The 18,997-nt window shown below is 47.1% G+C and overlaps 1 protein-coding gene across 3 annotated transcripts in view; it reads right to left on the reverse strand.

The window, feature by feature from the left end:
* Positions 1-3,146: 3,146 nt before the first annotated feature.
* Positions 3,147-18,997, reverse strand: part of TSEN2 (tRNA splicing endonuclease subunit 2) — a 66,360-nt gene continuing 50,509 nt past the window's right edge. For all 3 annotated transcript variants that reach the window (XM_060161131.1, XM_060161130.1, XM_060161129.1), the window contains exons 7-12: positions 15,726-15,776; positions 13,486-13,624; positions 7,393-7,429; positions 5,957-6,068; positions 4,822-4,911; positions 3,147-3,961 (exon numbers count right to left, since the gene is read on the reverse strand). In XM_060161131.1, coding sequence (XP_060017114.1) covers positions 3,902-3,961; positions 4,822-4,911; positions 5,957-6,068; positions 7,393-7,429; positions 13,486-13,624; positions 15,726-15,776 — 489 coding nt within the window. In that variant the 3' untranslated portion in view covers positions 3,147-3,901. The remainder of the gene's footprint in view (positions 3,962-4,821; positions 4,912-5,956; positions 6,069-7,392; positions 7,430-13,485; positions 13,625-15,725; positions 15,777-18,997) is intronic.

Here is an 18,997-nt window from a genome sequence, read left to right on the forward strand (position 1 = left end):
CCCACAGGGGAACACTAAAAACCACATTCAAGTAAAGAGCAACTTTTTTTTTTTTAAAGAAAATGAAAATGGTTTAATAAAGGTAAAATAATTAAGACAAAATAAAAACTTGAACAATAAGTAACAATGAACTTTCAGATCTGTATGCTATGCTCAAAAATGCTGGGAAACCTAACCAGGTCCAGCCTGGTAAACCTGCCTAAAACTATGTCCCATTCATGTTGGTTTAATCCCTGCCAAGTGTTACATATAAACGAATTATTTTATAGAATTGAATCTCTTTATGAGGGAATTTTAGAACAGTGAAGGCACAGATATCACCATTTTCCCTTACAGTTTGGGGCTGAGGTCAGAAGGCCAGCCTCCACAAAGGCGGGAGAATCAACCCACGGTAATCACCTGTGTAAGCAGCAGCTGTTACAGGCAGTGTGCACTGTGGCTGTAAGGACATGGTGCCTCCTCCTTCCCCCAGATGAACCCTCACAGCTGCAGAGCTGAAGGGTGTTATGGGCCAGGCTCTGTGCTTAAAGCACCCTGTAAGGACCAGCCCGCTGCATCCTCCAGCAACCCGCTGGGGGAACACTATTATTTTTTTGGCAGTGCCACGTGGCTTGCAGGATCTCGGTTCCCTGACAAGACGTTGAACCCAGGCCCATGGCAGTGCAAGTGCTGAGTCCTAACCACTGGACCGCCAGGGAATTCCCACTAACATTATATCATTATTTTTACTTTCTTTTATTGAGGTGAGAGTCATAAACAGTATCATCAGCCCATCTTAGAGATAAGAAAATCAATGCTCATAAGGGCAAGTAAATCGTCCAAGGTCACAGAACCAGGAGAGGCAGAGCTGAGATCTCAATGTGTTCTTTCTAGAAGGCTCATTCCACTACACTGACTTCAATAAAATTCTCTCTGGGGAAACTACGAGCTAAGAACCACACTCTGCACCGACGTTCCTGACCTTGGATCCACAGAGGGTCCTCATGGAATCTGCGAACCCCTGACACTGTGTGCCAAGTGACATGGACCAGCACGTTCCTGGTGACAGGGGCCCCGGGCTACACCCCAACCTTGAGGTGGGGACCACTGCCCAGCGTTGCCAGCACACCCCAGGCCCTGCCTGGAGTGGTGGGCGGCCTTCCCCTCTAACCTCCACTGGATGAGCCCTAGCAGGGCTGTTCTGTTGACTCGCATGATTTTTCTGGGCCGGTGTCACTTCAGCTGTGGTGATCTCACAGAGGTACCGAGGGCTCTTGGTTCAAGTCCCCCGCGTGGACAACCTGGCGGTGGCATACGGCGGCCACCTCTGAGCCTCCCTATTCCTCCTGTGGAGCGTCCCACTCCCTGAACTCAGAGGCTGCTACGGGCTGAACAAGAACACAAAGGTATCTGCCCCATCTCGACTCTCACTATCCAAATATTGGCTTTAATGGTTTGCAAAAAAGCATTAGCCCATATTGGCTACCCAAGTGAAAAATGACGAATACGTAAGAGCCTGCAGCAAAGTCACTCAAGTTCTGAGTGTCTGAACCGAACAGAGGCCGCAGCACACGCCGCTGTCTTAGCCGACTGCCGGGAACTTACACTGTTTAGGTGTGTAGTGTGTTACCACTTCATTTTCCCCACTTTATTAGGTGAAACTGTCTCCTCTGGAAGTGGAGAAGTCCATGAAGAAAGCAGGTGAGTTTCAGACGCTGAGGAAATCCCCTCTGTTAGGAAAAAAAGCTGGAGCGACAGTCTATTGAGAAGGGTGATCATATAAAAGGTATAACCTCGGCCAAGTACGTGCGTCCCTTTCCTGTGTATGGTTTTTGCATTGGGTGGGTGACAAAGCACAACTTGTGAAATGCGTGGGTTCCACAAAGTCTCGCAGTCTTCTGGAGCACGGGAGCTATTTTTATCAAGCTAGTGAGATTCGTGTGTGGAGGATGCACAGCCAGTCAGCACGATGCCACTGAGCACATGCTGGTACAGATGGAGAGTTAGAAAGTGATGGGGAACGAGGATCTGGTGATGGACTTCGGTTTTAAAGCCAGCCTGGAAGGTCTGGGAGATTTATGTAAGCCTGACTGCAGCTTCATGGAAGGCTGCAGCAGCTCCCCCAGTGAACCCCTGAAATTCCTGAAGGTGGCTACTGGAGAGCAAATTTCCAATCTTGATGAACCTGAGCTTTTTTTTTTTTTGAAAACAAAGCGCATGGCCTGCTACACGGTGTTCAAACCATACACATGACGTGGGAGAATCTTTCACACAAGGCTTCTTTGACGGAAGATGATGCTTCTAGGCATCCTTCTAGAGCTTTCAGTTACGGATAATAACTGTGGTCTTTCCGCTTTCACACACCTTTAATGTAGCCTTTATTCCAAGGAGTCACCACAACCTTCAAAGCGTATCAGCTGATGATACAGTACCTGGAGAGCTGATAGGGTGACTGAACTTTGATGAAGGATTCATGGCAGAGTTTTTACCATAAAGGCATTCGATGCACTGATTAGGCTTGGAAAGGAGTGTCATCACAAATGATGAATGAAATAGGAAAGAAACGGCTCTTGAAATTTTTTGCTGACTTTCAAGGTTTTGATAAAGTGGCGATTCAAAGCCAAGTCTTCTGCGGTGTAAGGAGCCTGGAGTAAGCAAGGCGGACGGTAAAAATGCTGACCAACTCTTCTCATCACTGATGAAGAGCAAGAAGGTTGCCACAGGCTCTTTCAAACGGATGGGCTTTACTGGTCTGAAACAGGGAAGGAAGGGGAGCTCCATCACCTGCACTCCAAATGTGTAAGACGCAGATCACGCCGATGAAACGGTCTGGCTGCCAGAGCGGTATCGTGAGGAGAAGAGAAGCAACCCCTTAAACACTCAACCTCAAGCAGAATTTTCAGTCATCAGGAGCTCTAAGCCCAAGGTCAAGGGAATGCAAACAGAGGCCCATTTTGGTGTTTTCATCCCACAGCTTCCCAAGATGGTTCTTAGCCATCCGCTTCTGGGGTACTTGGTGTCAAGGAGAAGGCTGCCGGCCAGTGATGTGAATTTGGGCGCTGCGTGGATCTCAGACATTGTTCACCGTCCCCTCCACCCATCCCCCCCACCCCCCGCTGCCCCTCAGGCAACTCACTGTCATCTAAACAATTTAAAAAAGGGCTTCGTTTACTGTGTTTTACCAAATATTAATTGCATTCACTATATATCTCCATTCATTTTTTCACCACATATTTTTATTTTATAACGAGTTCAGTGAAGCAAGATACAATTCTTATCTAATCCTGCACAATACTGTTGTGTACTCTACACAACGTGCCCACCAATAGGTTCACTGAGAATTAAATAATGAGGTAATGTGTTTTAAAATGCTTCCTATGATACAGAAATCCTTGGTAGACAGTAAATGGAATTTCCCATGTTTGCGAAATTGGCTGAAGTTCCTGGAGAGCTGGAGACGTGTGGACAGAAGCCCCTCTTCCAGGACAGATTGGACGTGGGTAATGAGAGAGGCAGGTGCACAGTGGTGCCCTGAAAACTGCAGAGCCGCCTGGAGAGAAACTACCATTTCAGGTAAAATCAGAGAGTAACAGAAGTTGCCTGTTGCTGGGAGGGTCCTCTTGGGACTGGCCTAGCCCAGCCCCCACGCAGAAAGGACGAGGCCCTGAGGCGAGAGGCCCGGGGTCAGTGAGTGACCGATCCAAGGACAGAACCTGTAGTCCCCGCACAGGGCTCTTCTTCCCTGTGTAATTTCAACTTCTAACACACTAACACCTTCCGGTGCTGGGAGTGCCACGCTCTTTAAAATTTTTACATTAATGGGCAATTACAACAAAAGGACTCTTTACCTCGCCCTGAACTTGGCTTATACAGGAGACTCAGTAATATTTGCTGGTGAAATCAGAAACCTGAGGCTGAGTTGTTAAAGTTCGTCTTGATCGCTCCTCTCCCGTGAAGAAACCCAACGGCTTAGAATCACCTCCTGTAACCAATCAAAATACAAAGGCGACTGAATTGCAAAAACAGAAATGAACGAACGTGAACACGCTAGGCATACAGCATCGCAGAGACATTTTGTAGAGAGCTGTCTGTACAAGGATGATACCTGCTCCCCATTCCTTGTAACTAAACATTTGGAGAAATGTGAAGGTAGCAAACAGACCTCATGTGGAAACATCTACAGTATCTACAGTAATCACCCCAAGATTTTAAGAGCTACCCCTGCTGTGGTCTCCTACCAGCACATTTCAGGAACAGGAGTGCTGGTGCGAACCCACCGTTCAACACAGTACCAGGTCTGTGACGGTGCCGGTGTGTCTGGGGCAGCACGGGGAAGGGAGACGTGGGTCTCGACTGGCATTTTATGAAGAGCTGAGCCAGTGGGTGTGAGCAGGATAAACAGGGGGACGAGGCGCTTGGGCCCTGGGGACCAACGGCTGGCCTGCTGCGGGATGGGCAACTGGATGGCGGGTCGGCAGTGCCGGCAGAGAAAATCCCGCCAGGAAGATGCGGGAGCCTCAGCCCAACACAGGCCCCCAGCAGCCAGACAAGATGTTCAAGGAGGTGGCGAGCCAACAGTGACCCTTGTCGTTTCAGGGGCCGAGACCCAGGAGAGGTCTGGGCTGCTCCCGGCAGGGGCGGAAACCAGAGGACATCATAGGACAAGGGGCCACAGGGCTAAGGGGGAGCGAGGCTGGGTTCAGAGGGGAAGGACCTGAGAGGGCTCTCATCGCCGAGGCGAGATGCTTTTCCCGTCCTGTCTCGGGACCACAGGTTCCAAGGGACGCAATACGCTGGGCAGAGCCTTTGTGACGACATGAATTTGTTTCCGAGTTCACCTACCTGAACTTTAATTTGTTTCATGCATTCTGGTGACTCCATTTCTTTGTCAGTCATGGTGGAGGGTTTAATCAAATAGCACAGCATAAATTCCTATTGAGACATGGAAAACAAACTCCGTATCCCACAAAACAAATCCAAATCTGGGCAGGAAACGCGGCCGCCTCCACCCCCTCTCAGTGTGTGCTACTTGAAGCTCACAAAGCATGTCCGTTTCCTCCCGGGAACGTAACCAGGCCCCACTCTGGACCAAAGACCTGCCGTTCAGTCATCGTTGACATGGCAGGAGAATGCAAACAGAGCACATATGCTGATTATAAACACAGCGTTTAAAATATTCAATACTGGAAACAGTTTAGACCCCTATTTCTCTAGGACACAGTGACTCGCACAGGATAAAGCCTAAGCAACGTAGCCTGCGCCCAGGCAGCCGTCATCTGGCCCTGCTGGCCCTTCCGGCCTCAACGCCCTGCACGCCTCCAGCAGCTGTGGGAAGGAGAACTCAGAGAGTTACTGAGTAACAGAGAACACACAAAACTTTCATTCTTCGTAGTCCTGGTATGAGACGAAATGTCCCTTCTAACTTGACGGCAGTGGGATATCGGAGAACACAGGTGCGGCAGTCATGTGGCTCTGGGTTTGAATCCCAGCTCTGCTCATGAGCTGTGTGTTCTTGGATTGGTCACCCAACATCTCTGACTCTGATTCCTCACCCTTCGGATGAGGACAATAACAGGGTAGTGAGAAAAGACATAAGGTGTTTAGCGATAAATATTAATTCCCTTCCTCTCTCTCTTTGAGAGATCTGCTACCTATGAAAAAACAAACACGTCAGTGTTTTTTGAGTCGTCTGTGAATGAGTGGGAGTGGATTCTGAGCACGTGCTGGTTGGGCTTGCCCCCAGGAAGGAAGGCAATGCCCACTGACACCCATCACCATGGGAAACCTCGGAGCTCCACCCCTGGAGCTGTGTACCAGCTGGTGGGGGGAAAAACGGAGAGGAGGACCAGCTTCCAGAGCTTCGTTCACACAAATGCTCTGCGGTCCCTACACGTGACTTTTATGCTTCTACCACAATTAAGACGAAAAATCCAACCATTTAAATGACACGTGAACCCCAAAGCTGATGCGGTGTTACCTTGGAGACACTGACTGAAACTCTGCTCAAGGCAGCCAGGGACCGCCAGCTGAGAGGTCTGCGAGGAGAGCCCTCAAAACGGTCATCCACCAGCTCGATGATGACAGAGTAACTGGAAAACAAGGCAAAGGGTGTTTTAAAAAAAAAAAACATGAAGTCAACCCATTTACAAAGAACAGTGCTTGGGACTTCCCTGGTGGTCCAGTGGTTAAGAATCCACCTTCCAACGCAGGGGACGTGGGTTCGATCCCTGGTCAGGGAACTAAGATCCCACATGCTGCGGGGCAAATAAGACCGCGTGCCGCAACTACTGACCATGCAGGCCACAACTAGAGAGCCCGTGTGCCACAACTACAGAGCCCACGTGCTCTGGAGCCCAAGCACCACAACTAGAGAGAAGCCTGAGCCCTGCAACAAGGAGCCCACGCATCGCAGCGGAGGATCCTGCGTGCTGCAACTAAGACTCGATGCAGCCAAAAATAAAATAAATAAATGAATATTAAAATAAAATAAAAATAACATTGTTTGTCCTACCAAGAACGAAAATACAGAAAATAAAACACACAGCATCTGATCCTGAATTCCCCTAGACTACTACTGGGAAAAGTATTAATGAAAAACTCACACTTTACATTACAAACTATAAGCCTGATTCAGCACTTACAGGAAAGGAACAGAAATATTTCTCCCAGCGTGAAACCTGTGAATTCACTCAACTGTTTAGATAATAATACTCACTGATATGAAGATGAATAATTACTATATAATAGTAACTGCATAGATTAACTCAATGTTTAATGCTAAAAACTCACACTTTACATTACAAACTATAAGCCTGATTCAGCACTTACAGGAAAGGAACAGAAATATTTCTCCCAGCGTGAAACCTGTGAATTCACTCAACTGTTTAGATAATAATACTCACTGATATGAAGATGAATAATTACTATATAATAGTAACTGCATAGATTAACTCAATGTTTAATGCTAAAACATAAATTATCCTGACCTATTTATTATTTTATAGATAGTGTAACAACTTCAACTTATAAGGGACAGACATATAGTATCTATTCCTATTAAACCAGGAGGAATTTGACTCTAATTATTTGTGTGCCTCTGAAAATTAAATTGGGGCTCAGAAATTTCCTCCTGTCACTTTAAGCCATGAACTTATTTACAAATCACTCCAATAAATCATGAGCTTGGGATGAACACACACATACTAATACGTACAAGACAGATAACCAACAAGGACCCACTGCATAGCACAGGGAACTCCACTCAATTATTCTGTGATAACCAAAATGAGAAAAGAAACTAAAAAAGAATGAATATATGTGTATGTGTAACGGAATCACTTCGCTGTACAGCAGAAACACACACAACACTGTAAATCAACTATACTCCAAAAAAAAAAAAAAATCACTCCAAACCTTGCGTGATAAAATGGAGGGCCTTTGCGATACAACACTGCAAAGAGAAAGAAAGAAAACTTGTAACCACTCGAAATCAAAGTCTCATTTTATAAAGTATTTTCTTCTTCAAACACCCAGTGCTCTCTATGTGGGTAACCTGTAATACACCCTGTGGTCTGTTTTTAAAACCCAAACTGTTTTTTCCCCTGGAACAAAAATTAGCAAAGCAAATCTGGTGCCAAGACCCTAACACCCTCGTCCCACCTGCGCCCCACAAATGAATTCCAAATCCAAGTATAAGCAACTTTTGTCCTATTTCTTGTCTTACACTCTCCAGAGAGAGAGTGTGAAATCATGTCAAGCATGTCAAGTCGGTATAATGAGGACCAGCATTCAGTTATTCATTTCAAATCTTCTGAATCGTCATTCAGGGTCTGAGCTCCTCTGGCCGGTACAGGATAGGTGCTTGTGCTAAAGATGAATGAGACTCATGCCTACTTTTAGGAAATTCAAAGTCAAGTGGGGAAAAAGTCACATAAGCACACACGCCACTCAGAGACCCGCCTGCCCACCTCATTCAGTCTGTGGAGGTCCGAGTGGCTGGCCGGGGTCTGCCGTGGACCGTGGAAGTGCAGGCAAGCCCTCGGGGGCGCACAGCCTGTGACAGGGTGCGGAGATCTGCCCACCAGATCTGTTTGCTCTCTCTCCAGGCACGTGAGAGACACCGTATCAGCCTCCCAAGCAGCAAGGAGTGGCTGTGTGTCCCGGGGCACTTCCTGATTGGCCCAGAAAACCCTCCCCGGCACCGAGCCTGTGCTTGTTCCTTTGTGAGGCCGAGTGAAGCTCGTGGGACCACAAGAAGAAGCCGGGCCCCTGCAGTCCCTGTGGGAGTTGGTCCACCTACCACTCAGACACTGGCTTTGGATTTCACATGAACAGAATTAACTTCTAGTGTTAATTAAGCCCATGAAATCTGGAATTTATATGTAACTACAGCCGCAGGAATTACCTTAACTAACAATTATATCCGTGAGCTTGTGCAAAAACCAAGGCAGAAAAGCTTTGTTTCCTTTGAGGAACTGGCAGAACTTTTCCTTTTGGGCATAAACCCGGTATTTAATCACGTTTTCCTTTAGCTCACGCACCACGAGGTCAGAACAAGTTTAGGACCCAATGGATGATACAGTAACCTTTCACGTATATTTTCCATGGTCACCTTTCCTTCTTATGAACATATTTCCTATTTAAATTGTATTTAAAGTATTTGGCAAGTCAGCTCAAATTCACTGTGTAAGGGCCCACATTTAAGTAAATATCTAAACACCTATTTCTCAATTTCTGGGGATGTGGTGCAGTGGAAGGAGACCCTGTACTGGGATGAGACTGAATTCCGGGTTCTGTTTTGGCCTGATCTCTGCCACTCCTAATTGTGTGGCTTTAAATACATTATTAACTTCCCTTAGCCTCAGTCTCCAAAATCATAAAATGAAGACATGAGGGGAAATTAAAATCTTCTCTAGCCCTCATCTGCTATTATCTATGATCAGTTACACATCCTTCACCTAAGATGCATCTGGAAAGTGACACAGCTTGAAAGCAGCTCCGACCCCCAACTCAGGCCATTCAGATGCCTGACTACGATGGAGGTGCAGCTTAGGAGTTAAAAGCATAAACATGGCATCAGTCAGACCCCAACTCAAGGCTCAGCAATGCCAAGACCATATGATGACACTTGTGTTTCAATCTGCTTATGGAAAATGGGGGTAATAATGCAGGTGGAGGTGCTCGAAGAGTTACCCATGATAATAGAGATTACGATGATAACAGTGTATTCAGAGGGGAAAATGAAATAGTTTTACAAAAATGCCTCCCAGGTAGAAAGATGAAAGCTTCAGAAGTCTAAGAAATAGTGGGTATTTAAAAATAAAGTCTGAACGAAGAGGGAGAAGAGAGGAAACGTGCTTTCTTACACTAACACCAGACATGACGTGCGGAAGGAATGATGGAGTCAGAACACAGTGATCAGGGCAATAATCAATTTGGGCAACCACTGTAACTACTAGGGAACCAGATACTCAGTGTCACCCTACAAGTCACTTGTGAACTACAAAAGGAAAAGCGCAGACACCCGACAATGGCTGCCCTATTTTAAAAATAAAAAGAATTATTTTTATAAAAATAAAACACAATAAAAAAACGGCATCACCAGCAGTAGGACAACCTGACATCAGGCACCCCTGGACGTGGCCCAGTGAGGACACACATCACCCGTGCCTGCAAAAAAACGGCAAGCCCGAATCTAACCACGAGGAAGTGATCAGACATACCTAGACTGTGGGACACCCTACGGGACTCTTCAAAAAAAGTCAACGTCACAGAAAACAAACAGGTGGAGGGACTCTTTTAGATTAAAAAAGACTTTAGAGACTGCAGTGGTTGAATGGTGGCCCCCAAAAGATATGTCCACATCCCAACTCCTGGGACCTGTGAATGTGACCTTATCTGGAAAAAGGATCTTTGCAGAGATTGGAGGGATGCAGCCACAGTCAAGGAACAGCTGGCGCCACCAGAAGCTGGAGGCGGGAAGGAACGGAGGGAGCACGGCCCCGCCAAGGCCGTGGTTTCGGATTTCCGGCCTCTAGACCTTCTGCTGCTTTAGGTCCCCAGTTTGTGGTCATTTCTCATGGCCTCCCTAGGAAACTGAAAGTGGTAAATGCACTCAATGTGACAAATGAATCTTGAGTGGAGCCTGTCAGAAAAATCAAAAACCAAACAGCCACAAAAGACATTGTGGGGACAAGTGGGAAAACTGAAATATGGACTGGATATTTTTATGATATTATATTACCGAATAATTAATTAATATTAACGAATAATCAAGAATGAATTGTTAATTATTCTGATTAATATTAATGCATAATTCTGATTTCTCTTAGGTATTATATGATACCATAATTATGGAGGAGAATATTCTCAGGAGTTGCATGCAAAAACACTTATGATTTAATATGCATTATGTGTGCAAATGTGGAAAATGTTAACAAAAACATTTAAAGTCTGATTAGAAGAATAAGCCAAGAGGGTGGCTTGGGGAAGAACTGAAGACAGGGATGGGAGGAAGGTGCGCTTCCCTGCTCTGTGAGGAGCACGGGGCCCCAGGGCCTCTCCCTTGGGGCAGAGCCAGCCACCAGCTCTGGGCTGATGCCACGACCAGCAATGGTTCTTCTCTGGACATCCTGTAACTCTGCTGGCTTCTAACGGCTCCCCTCCTTCTACCTGTTTTGCAACTTCTAATTTGCAGGGAGCTGGGGAATCACATGATCAAACTCAGTCCACGTGAACCCAAAATTGGAATGGGTGGGAATGCGTAAGACAAAAATAGAAGGCTGGAGTTGGTTTTCGGCTTTCTGGCTGGCAATGTTAGTCAGGTGTGCTGGGAAGTACACAGAGCTGGGACCCAAACAGCCCTAACCTCTGTACTTACCAGCTGTGGGACCCTCGGCAACTCCCCTGACCCTTCGAAACCTCAATTTCCTCAGCTACCGAAGGAGGTGAGCGCCACACGCCTCACGGAGCGTGAAGATGAAATAAGACGGGAGAAGAAAAGCACCAAGGCACCTGGTCACCATACGAGCCGGCAGCAGCTTCTGGGGTGGGGGGGATGTACGGAAAGGCTCCCAGGTGATTTCTGGCCTGGTTTACAGCACAGGGCAATCAAGGTCAACTGGCCCGGCAGCGGTGCCTGATTTGAGATCTTATCACCTGTTCCAAGCGCTGCTCCTGGAATGAAATCTGATTGACAAGACTCGGTCAAGGGAAGGGTTTCCCTGATAAGATGTGAATTTCCTACCGGCCCTTTGTCATGAGTCATTACCTCTGTGAGCAGAAACCATTGTTAAGGGAGCACGTCCTGGGTGTAGCCTGTGTTCTAGGGTATGTGTGATCACATCACTCGCCTTCAAAATTAAAATGATGCTGTTAAGAGACCAGCAGCACCATGTAGCCATGCCTGGAGAAGAGGTCAAGTTTAGGAAGCTGCTCTTCGCACCCCAGGCTAGCGCAGCTCCTGAATTCTCCCTAAAGCAGGAGATGTGAAGACACCCTTCATGGCACTGCTGGGCTAGAAACCTGGTCTCACGCTAATCACACAAGCAGCTCCAAGGGCACGATACACCCCTCCTGGGGCAAAGCCCTTGGGGGGTTGGGAAACAGCAGCTGACATATTTCTTTTCTTTTTAAAAGTCTGTCCATCTGTCTGTCCTTTCATCCAGCCTTATAAGGCAGTTTATTTTTCCATGCGGAAAGTTTTCTCTACTTACCATCCACAAATACGGCTTGAGTACTGAAAACACACGCAATAAGGTATGCTTACAAGGCACTCAACAGAGGTCCCTTCCCCTGGCTACGTTTTGTTTTTATTTTCTATAAAGAAGATGCTGTCTTATAAAGATGTTGTTATCCATGTTACATGATGAGTGAACGGAAGCTCAGAGAGATGGACTGACCTCCCTGAGGTCACACAGGTAGTAAGACATGGAACCGGTGTGAGCCCGGAGAGCTCTTTCTGCTACCCCTACCTCCTCAGAGCGCATCACCGTGGCCTGGTCAACTGGAAAGTCCTGCTCAGGTTTCGCCCATTCGGTGAGCACACTGGCCTGCCAAGCGCTCACACGGAGAGGCTGTTCTCACGGGGCAGGAAAAGGAGAGCAGGGCGGGGAGCCAGTGACGGCAGTGCAACGGCTACGTCACTTATTGAAACGCTGTGACCTGTGGGCCACGCAATCATCTGGAAACCTGGCAAACTAATCTTGAGCTGGTCCTGATCGTTCTGTCCGCAGGGCTGGTCAGGTCAGCTTCTCTAACTACTCCCTCTGCTTCCATTCCCGTCCCTTGCCCCCCGCCCCCCGCCGTCTATTAGTAAGAAAGTACACAAAGGTCCCACTAAATCATGTTACTGAATATGTCACTCCTTTGCTCAAAATCTCCCGGGACTTCCAATAACCAGAATAACACCCCAAGTCTTTGCCCAGCGCCACGTGATCTTCCCCAGACATCACCTCACGTCACTCTCCCCCTCGGACCTCTAGTTCTAGACGCACTGTCCTTGTGCTGCTCCTAAGTCCTGCCTCAGGGCCTTTGCACTGGCTGCTCCTTTGTGCCTTGGGTATTCTTCCCCAGACTGTCAAGTGACCTGTTCCCTCACTGTAGTCACGTTTCTGTTGTTTGGGGCACATCTTTTCAGAGAGTCCCTTTCCTAACCACCCTAAGTTTCTTTTTTACTCTCTGTTCCTTTACTCTGCTTTATTTTTCTTAGTACCCTGAAATTACAGCACGTATTTATGTGTTTGCTTGTTTGTTCCTCACCCCTGCCCTGCCCCAGCACATGAGCAGCTCCACCCAGGCGGTTTTGTCTGTCTTGTGCACCTCTGTGTTCCTGGCACCTAAGAAGATCTGGCTCACACAAGACCCTGAGCAATTATCTGGTGAATGAGGTGCTCAGCGGGTCCCGACTCCCTCCTATAAATAAAGATGAGGGAGGCAGTACTGTGTAGAAGTTCCCAAGGGCCTCGGCTCCAGCATTCAAAGCCCAGGCCTATGAGTTACTGACCCTGGAAACTTTTAGGGGCAAATGACCCTTTCTCTCACAACTTCAGTCTCCCTATCAGAAAAACGAGGATGGTGAGCTCTGATCTTGTAGAACTGCTATTAGGATTAAACGAGGTCGTGCACGTCAAACGTCTCCTACAATGCTTGGCACACAATAAGGGCTCAATAAATGTCAGCTGTGATTATCACCACAGTTCTACCATGATTATTAATGGCATTGCACACAATCTGACAGGTGAGACTACCCCAGAAGATAAGGGACTGCCCTACATCACACGATCACACACTAAAGAGAGGCGGGGGTAGGGGCTGTGGACTCTCTTCTAAGATCTCAGAGCGGAAAAGAGGAAAACATACCCTCCACCCCGATCCAAACATGATTATCTAAGGCAGGAGGACATCCATCATCTCAGGAAAAAACAGCACATATAACCGATTCGATTTTCACCCCAGGATCTGATGTGAACCCTGGTGCTCACACCTGCCAAGCCAAGAATCACTTACGCAAATCTGTTCCGTACTTCAGGCCCGGTTTGGGCACCCAGCCCTTGCTTCGGAAGTGATGGTACGCCATGTACGTAGTCCTGAACGTAGGCTGAACTACGCGGAAGGCGTTCCAGAGCTTCACAATCGTTAAAGGCTCCTACGGTTGTTGGGGGAAAACAAAGCATTATGACATATGTATCCACCCGTTATCCAGCCGGTGAATCAACAACATCTATACTAAGTGTGAGCAGAAGATAAACAAACACGGTGCCCATGACAAAGGGTTTAACCACAAGATCCAGACCCGCGCTATCCAGTGTGGCGGCAGCCAGCCACTCCTCTGAACTTAGATGTGTTGCCAGGGTTAAAAAAACACTGAATTTCAAAACTGAAAATGAAAAAAAGAATATAAATTATCCCAGCAATTTTAAATATGTTGGGTTAAATATACTATGTAAATAATGTAAATCAATTTCAGCTGACTTTAAAAAAAACCTTTTTAATGTGTCTACCAGAAAATTGAAAACTATGCATGTGGCTCCCATCTGAGGCTCCCATCATATTTCTACTGGACAGCACTGCCCCAGAGGACCTGTGAGAGGCCCCCTTGAGACAGCAACCCTGCAGGCTGGAAACCGCCAAGCGAAGCGGGGGAGGGCAGCGGAGGGGCTGCTGGTGGGAGAACAGTCCAGGCAGAGGAATGGGGGCGGGCCGGGTGTCCACCAAAGCCAGAGGGCGCACGTTGCAGCACGCACAGACCCTAATGGGTAGCTGCGGTTTGTCAGGCCACATTCAGAAAAGCCAAAAATAATTCTGTCACATTTTTACAAAAACATGTTCCATTTAGTCTTTGAAACTAGAACATTTATTGCAAGGCACAAGTTAGTAATCCAACTGCTTCAAAGGGAATTTTGTTTCTAAGGTCGGACTTGAAGACACTGAGAACGGTTCAGAGAACATCCTGATGTGCCAACACAAAAACACAACAGGAAAGACCAGGTAAGTTTGGAAGGTTTTCCGCTTCATTTCAGTGCTGACTAAAACGGCCAGTCCTTCAGTTAGTTGGTTGACGGATCGGTCACTCAATGAGACTTGCTCAGTTTGTCTCAGTCTGAGATTTTAACACCATAAGTATGAGCTAGAGTTGGGTTTTTTTTGTTTTTTCTTTTCTCCTTTAAACAAAACAAAACAAAACAAAACAACCGGTTGTTCCTAAGGTGGAAACTCCATATGTGTGTGGTCTTGAAATCCACCCCCCTCCAAAACAAGCAACAGTCTCGTGGAGAAGGCTGAACTTCCGGCTTGGACAGCCCACCGAGTTTCAGAGGCTGAGGGTTCTACAGAGCAGCTGGAACGCCCCGACAAATGTCAGTGAAGGCCCAGGGAAGGAGGTGGGGTGGGCTAAGGACGGCCCCCCTCTCAGGCAATGGGTCACCCGTCAGCCAGACACCCGTTTCCAAACCACTGGGATACTCATGAAGGGGACTTACACAGTTAGAAGCGGATGAATGACAAAATACATACCCCCAACAACAGAATAAAATGTATTTTCTCTGTTCTAATGTTCTGCTTACCTTTTTCATCTTAATTTTAATTTCACGTGAATTATTTTGAACAGGTATTGTATTCACATGGGCGAAAATTCAAGAAGTACAAAAGTGTACGGTGAAGTCTCGCCTTCCACCCAATTCCTCTACCAGGAGGCAAGCACTGGGATTAACGTTCTGCTAAGGGCAGCAGGATACAGCACAAAATCATGGGCTTTGGAGCTGTCCTGACATAGGTTCAAATACTAATTCTAACCAGACCAGCTGTGTGACCCTGGGTGAGTTACGTGTTTCCTCAGCCTCAGTTACCTCGTCTATAAAAGTCTTTACAGGCGCAAGTTGAGGACTAGAAGTACTGCATATAAAGTTCCTAACTCACAGCCTTTACCGAAGCAGGTGCTAAAACACGGGTAGTTTCTATTTTTGCTGTTAATTTTTGGTACCGCTCTGACAGATTTCCTGATCATTATAGAAGATACTGCTATCCTCCTAGTCTCTGGGAATGAAATTCAGTCTGAAAGGGTCAAAGCTGGCTTTTGCCTGAACAATCCCAATTCAGGACCCAAAGCCTAAACTTAGAGAAAAAATTCAATTCCAATTTTATCCAGTGAAAGTGGACACATTTGTATTACAGCAATATGGAAATTACTACAACCTGCTTTTAACATCAGGGAAATTTTAAGTGGACTGGGTCTGAATAAAACATCTTACCTTCTCATAGTAGATACTTAGACATCCCAGAGCATAGACCAGGAAGAAGGCCTAAAAACAGAGCAAGCAGAAAATGCTCATCAGAAACTGTTCCACGTTGAGAAATTATTTTACAGACTGATTTCTCTTTGTGTTAAATACAAATTAATGTCCTTATCACCATCCAAATGGTCACATATTTTTAAACATAAATGGTTCATTCAAATTTCAAGGATTAAAATATGAATGTCATAAAATGGTTTAGAATCAGTACAACACATTTCTATGAAATTTTCCATGTATTTTTTCTTTATAAAAACACACGGCTGAACTGAAAAACGATGTAAATAGCAACAACAATAGAAACCTGTGCTCATTGGATTTTCCTCTGTCAAATGACCTTACTAAAGTGAGAAAAGAATGTATAGAAAAAAATAAGTAGAAAATTGTGGAAAGTGGGCAACGCAGACTTGGTTTGTGTAAACCAAATGAGTTTCTTGGTCACTCTTGCTGTAAAGTGATTTCTGATCGAGTAAACCCCATCTTCCATTAACTTCATTAAAAGGCACCACGTTTCACTCACGTGGGGAGGCAAGAGGAACGGCAGACAAGGTCGGGCCCAGCTGAGTAAAATCACACTGACGTGGAAATAAAAATAACCTTCTGACAAAAACAAGACAATGCCAAGCACTGACAGCAGCAAACAGGCCCCGGTGTTGGCTCTGCCTGTACAAGGGGATTAGGATCTGCGCTGATGTCTGAACAGCTCAGGTGAGGCTGGTCTGTAGTAGTCAGTGACGAAGAAATGGTGGCTCTAAATGCTACTTTTTTTTTTTTTTTTTTTTTTTTTTGCGGTACACGGGCTTCTCACTGTTGTGGCCTCTCCCGTTGCGGAGCACAGGCTCCGGACGCGCAGGCTCAGCAGCCATGGCTCACGGGCCCAGCCGCTCCGTGGCATGTGGGATCTTCCCGGACTGGGGCACGAACCCGTGTCCCCTGCATCAGCAGGCGAACTCTCAACCACTGCGCCACCAGGGAAGCCCCACTACTTTCTTTTTTAACATGAGGATGGAAGATGAGATTTCAGGTATCCTGGAGGGGCCTCTGGTGCAGGTGGCAGCAGGAAGGTGGTCCCTGCCCTGAGCCCTCAGGCTTCTGCTCCACCACAGTGGTGCTGATGGCTTTTTTCCTCCCCGTCCAGGGCTCAGGACTCAAGTGTACACAGGCTGTGAAGGTGCAGGGCTTTCAAGCAGTGACAAGGTCCTGCTAAGGAAACACCGTCCTGACCCTCAGGAATTGCCCCAATCCACCCCACCGTCATCCTCTCCTGGCCACCTGATGACACTTCTCTTTACAGCAGTGGTCCTTTAAGTGTGGTCAGTCCGGGGATCCTGGGGTCCCCATGACCCTTGCAGGAGCTCTCAAAGTCAAAACCATTTTGTGTGATCAAGGCATTATTGGCCTTGTTCATACTCATTCTTCCCAGAGGCTCCAAGACATGTGACACCACAACAGACTGAGCGCAGCAGCAGATGTGAGAATCCAGGGGACTTCTCTTAAGCCAGACCTTAAAGTCTTTGCCAAAATGAAAAACAATGCCACTCTTTTCACTGGATTTGTTTTGTTTTGAAAGAATAGTTATTTTAAATAAAAATATTATTTATGTTAATGTATAGTGGGTTTATTATCATTAATTTAAAATGAGTTAATAAACACATATTTAAGTTTTCATTTTAATGTATAATTTGGTAAACACTGACAGATATAATCCACGTAAAAATGCTCCTTGGGGTCCTTCAATAATTTTTAAGAGTACATGTGGTTTGAGGACTACTTTATTTATTTATTAAATTTTATTGATTGATTGATTTTTGGCTGTGTTCGGTCTTCGTTGCTGCGCGTGGGCTTTTCTCTAGTTGTGGCGAGCAGGGGCTACTCTTCCTTGCGGTGCGTGGGTTTCTCATTGCGGTGGCTTCTCTTGCGGAGCACAGGCTCTAGGCGCATGGGCTTCAGCAGTTGTGGCACGCGGGCTCAGTAGTTGTGGTACGTGGGCTTAGTAGTTGTGGCTTGGGGGCTCTAGAGAGCAGGCTCAGTAGTTGTGGTGCACAGGCTTAGTTGCTCCACGGCATACGGGATCTTCCCAGACCAGGGCTCAAACCCGTGTCCCCTGCATTGGCAGGTGGATTCTTAACCACTGCGCCACCAGGGAAGTCCCTGAGAACTACTTTAGTTCTACCCAGATCCAAATCGAGAGCTTCTCTGAAGATGCAGGTGGTTAACTGCCAGGCCCGCTTCTCTGGGTCCAGCGCCCTGATCCTGGCCGCCGCCACCTCCCGCCTGGACTTCTGCAAAGGCCTCTGTGCTCCGGCCCCGCAGCCCGTCCCCGCAGCCCGTCCCCTAGGGCAGCCCGAGCTACCTTCTCAGCACGTGAAGGCCCCTGGCTCCCAGGCGTCTCGTGGCACTCGCCCAGCGCTCTCCCTAGATGGTCGCTTCACTTCCGTCCCCGGACACACTGAGCTCACTCCTGTCTTCGCCTTTGTAACTGCTGCTCCCACACCCGGAGTCAAAGGTCACTCCTCAGAGAGCTCCTCCCTGACCACCCAGTTTGTGTGACCCCGTTCCGATCGACTTCCTCAGAGCATTTACGTTCGCCTGAAAGTATCTTTCTTAAGTGTGTCTCTCCAGCTAGAAGTAAACTCTGTGAGACAGAAACTCTGCCTGCCGTGCCCTTGACCTAGAAGGGGCTCAATGCTTGTGCTGAAAGAATAAAGAAGCAGGTGTGGATCCCGCCCATGGTCTGGAGCACGTGGCCAGGCTACCCAGGGCAGGTCTCCCAGCTCCGTTTCCTCAGGGTGGACACTGTCCTGCTTCTCCTTTAGCTACTGGTGACAGCCTGCTGCTTGCTCTCCTGTGGCCCACTACTTATTAACGCAACACACTGCTTTTTCAGATGGACACGGATGGTGGCCAAAAGGTGCAACAGAAAAGAAAAGGTGGTTCCTCAAAAAGCCAAGTCCTTCCTTTCCTTTCGTTTTCCCTCAACTTTCCCTTCTGGGTTCACAGTGGCAGAACAGGAAGATACTGAGATAAGCAGACCTGGGCTGAAATCTCATTAGCTTGGAAGTATCACTTAAACCCTCCCATCTCATCTAGAAAATGGGGATGATCAAGCCTTCTTAAAGACTTAATGAGGTTAGATTTCCTGAAGACTTACAAAGACCATGCTGGGAGTTCCCTGGTGGTCCAGTGGTTAGGAGTTGCTTTCACTGCTGTGGCCCAGGTTCAATCCCTGG

The sequence above is a fragment of the Lagenorhynchus albirostris genome, chromosome 10, assembly GCF_949774975.1.
Source record: "Lagenorhynchus albirostris chromosome 10, mLagAlb1.1, whole genome shotgun sequence".
Taxonomy (NCBI): Eukaryota; Metazoa; Chordata; class Mammalia; order Artiodactyla; family Delphinidae; genus Lagenorhynchus; species Lagenorhynchus albirostris.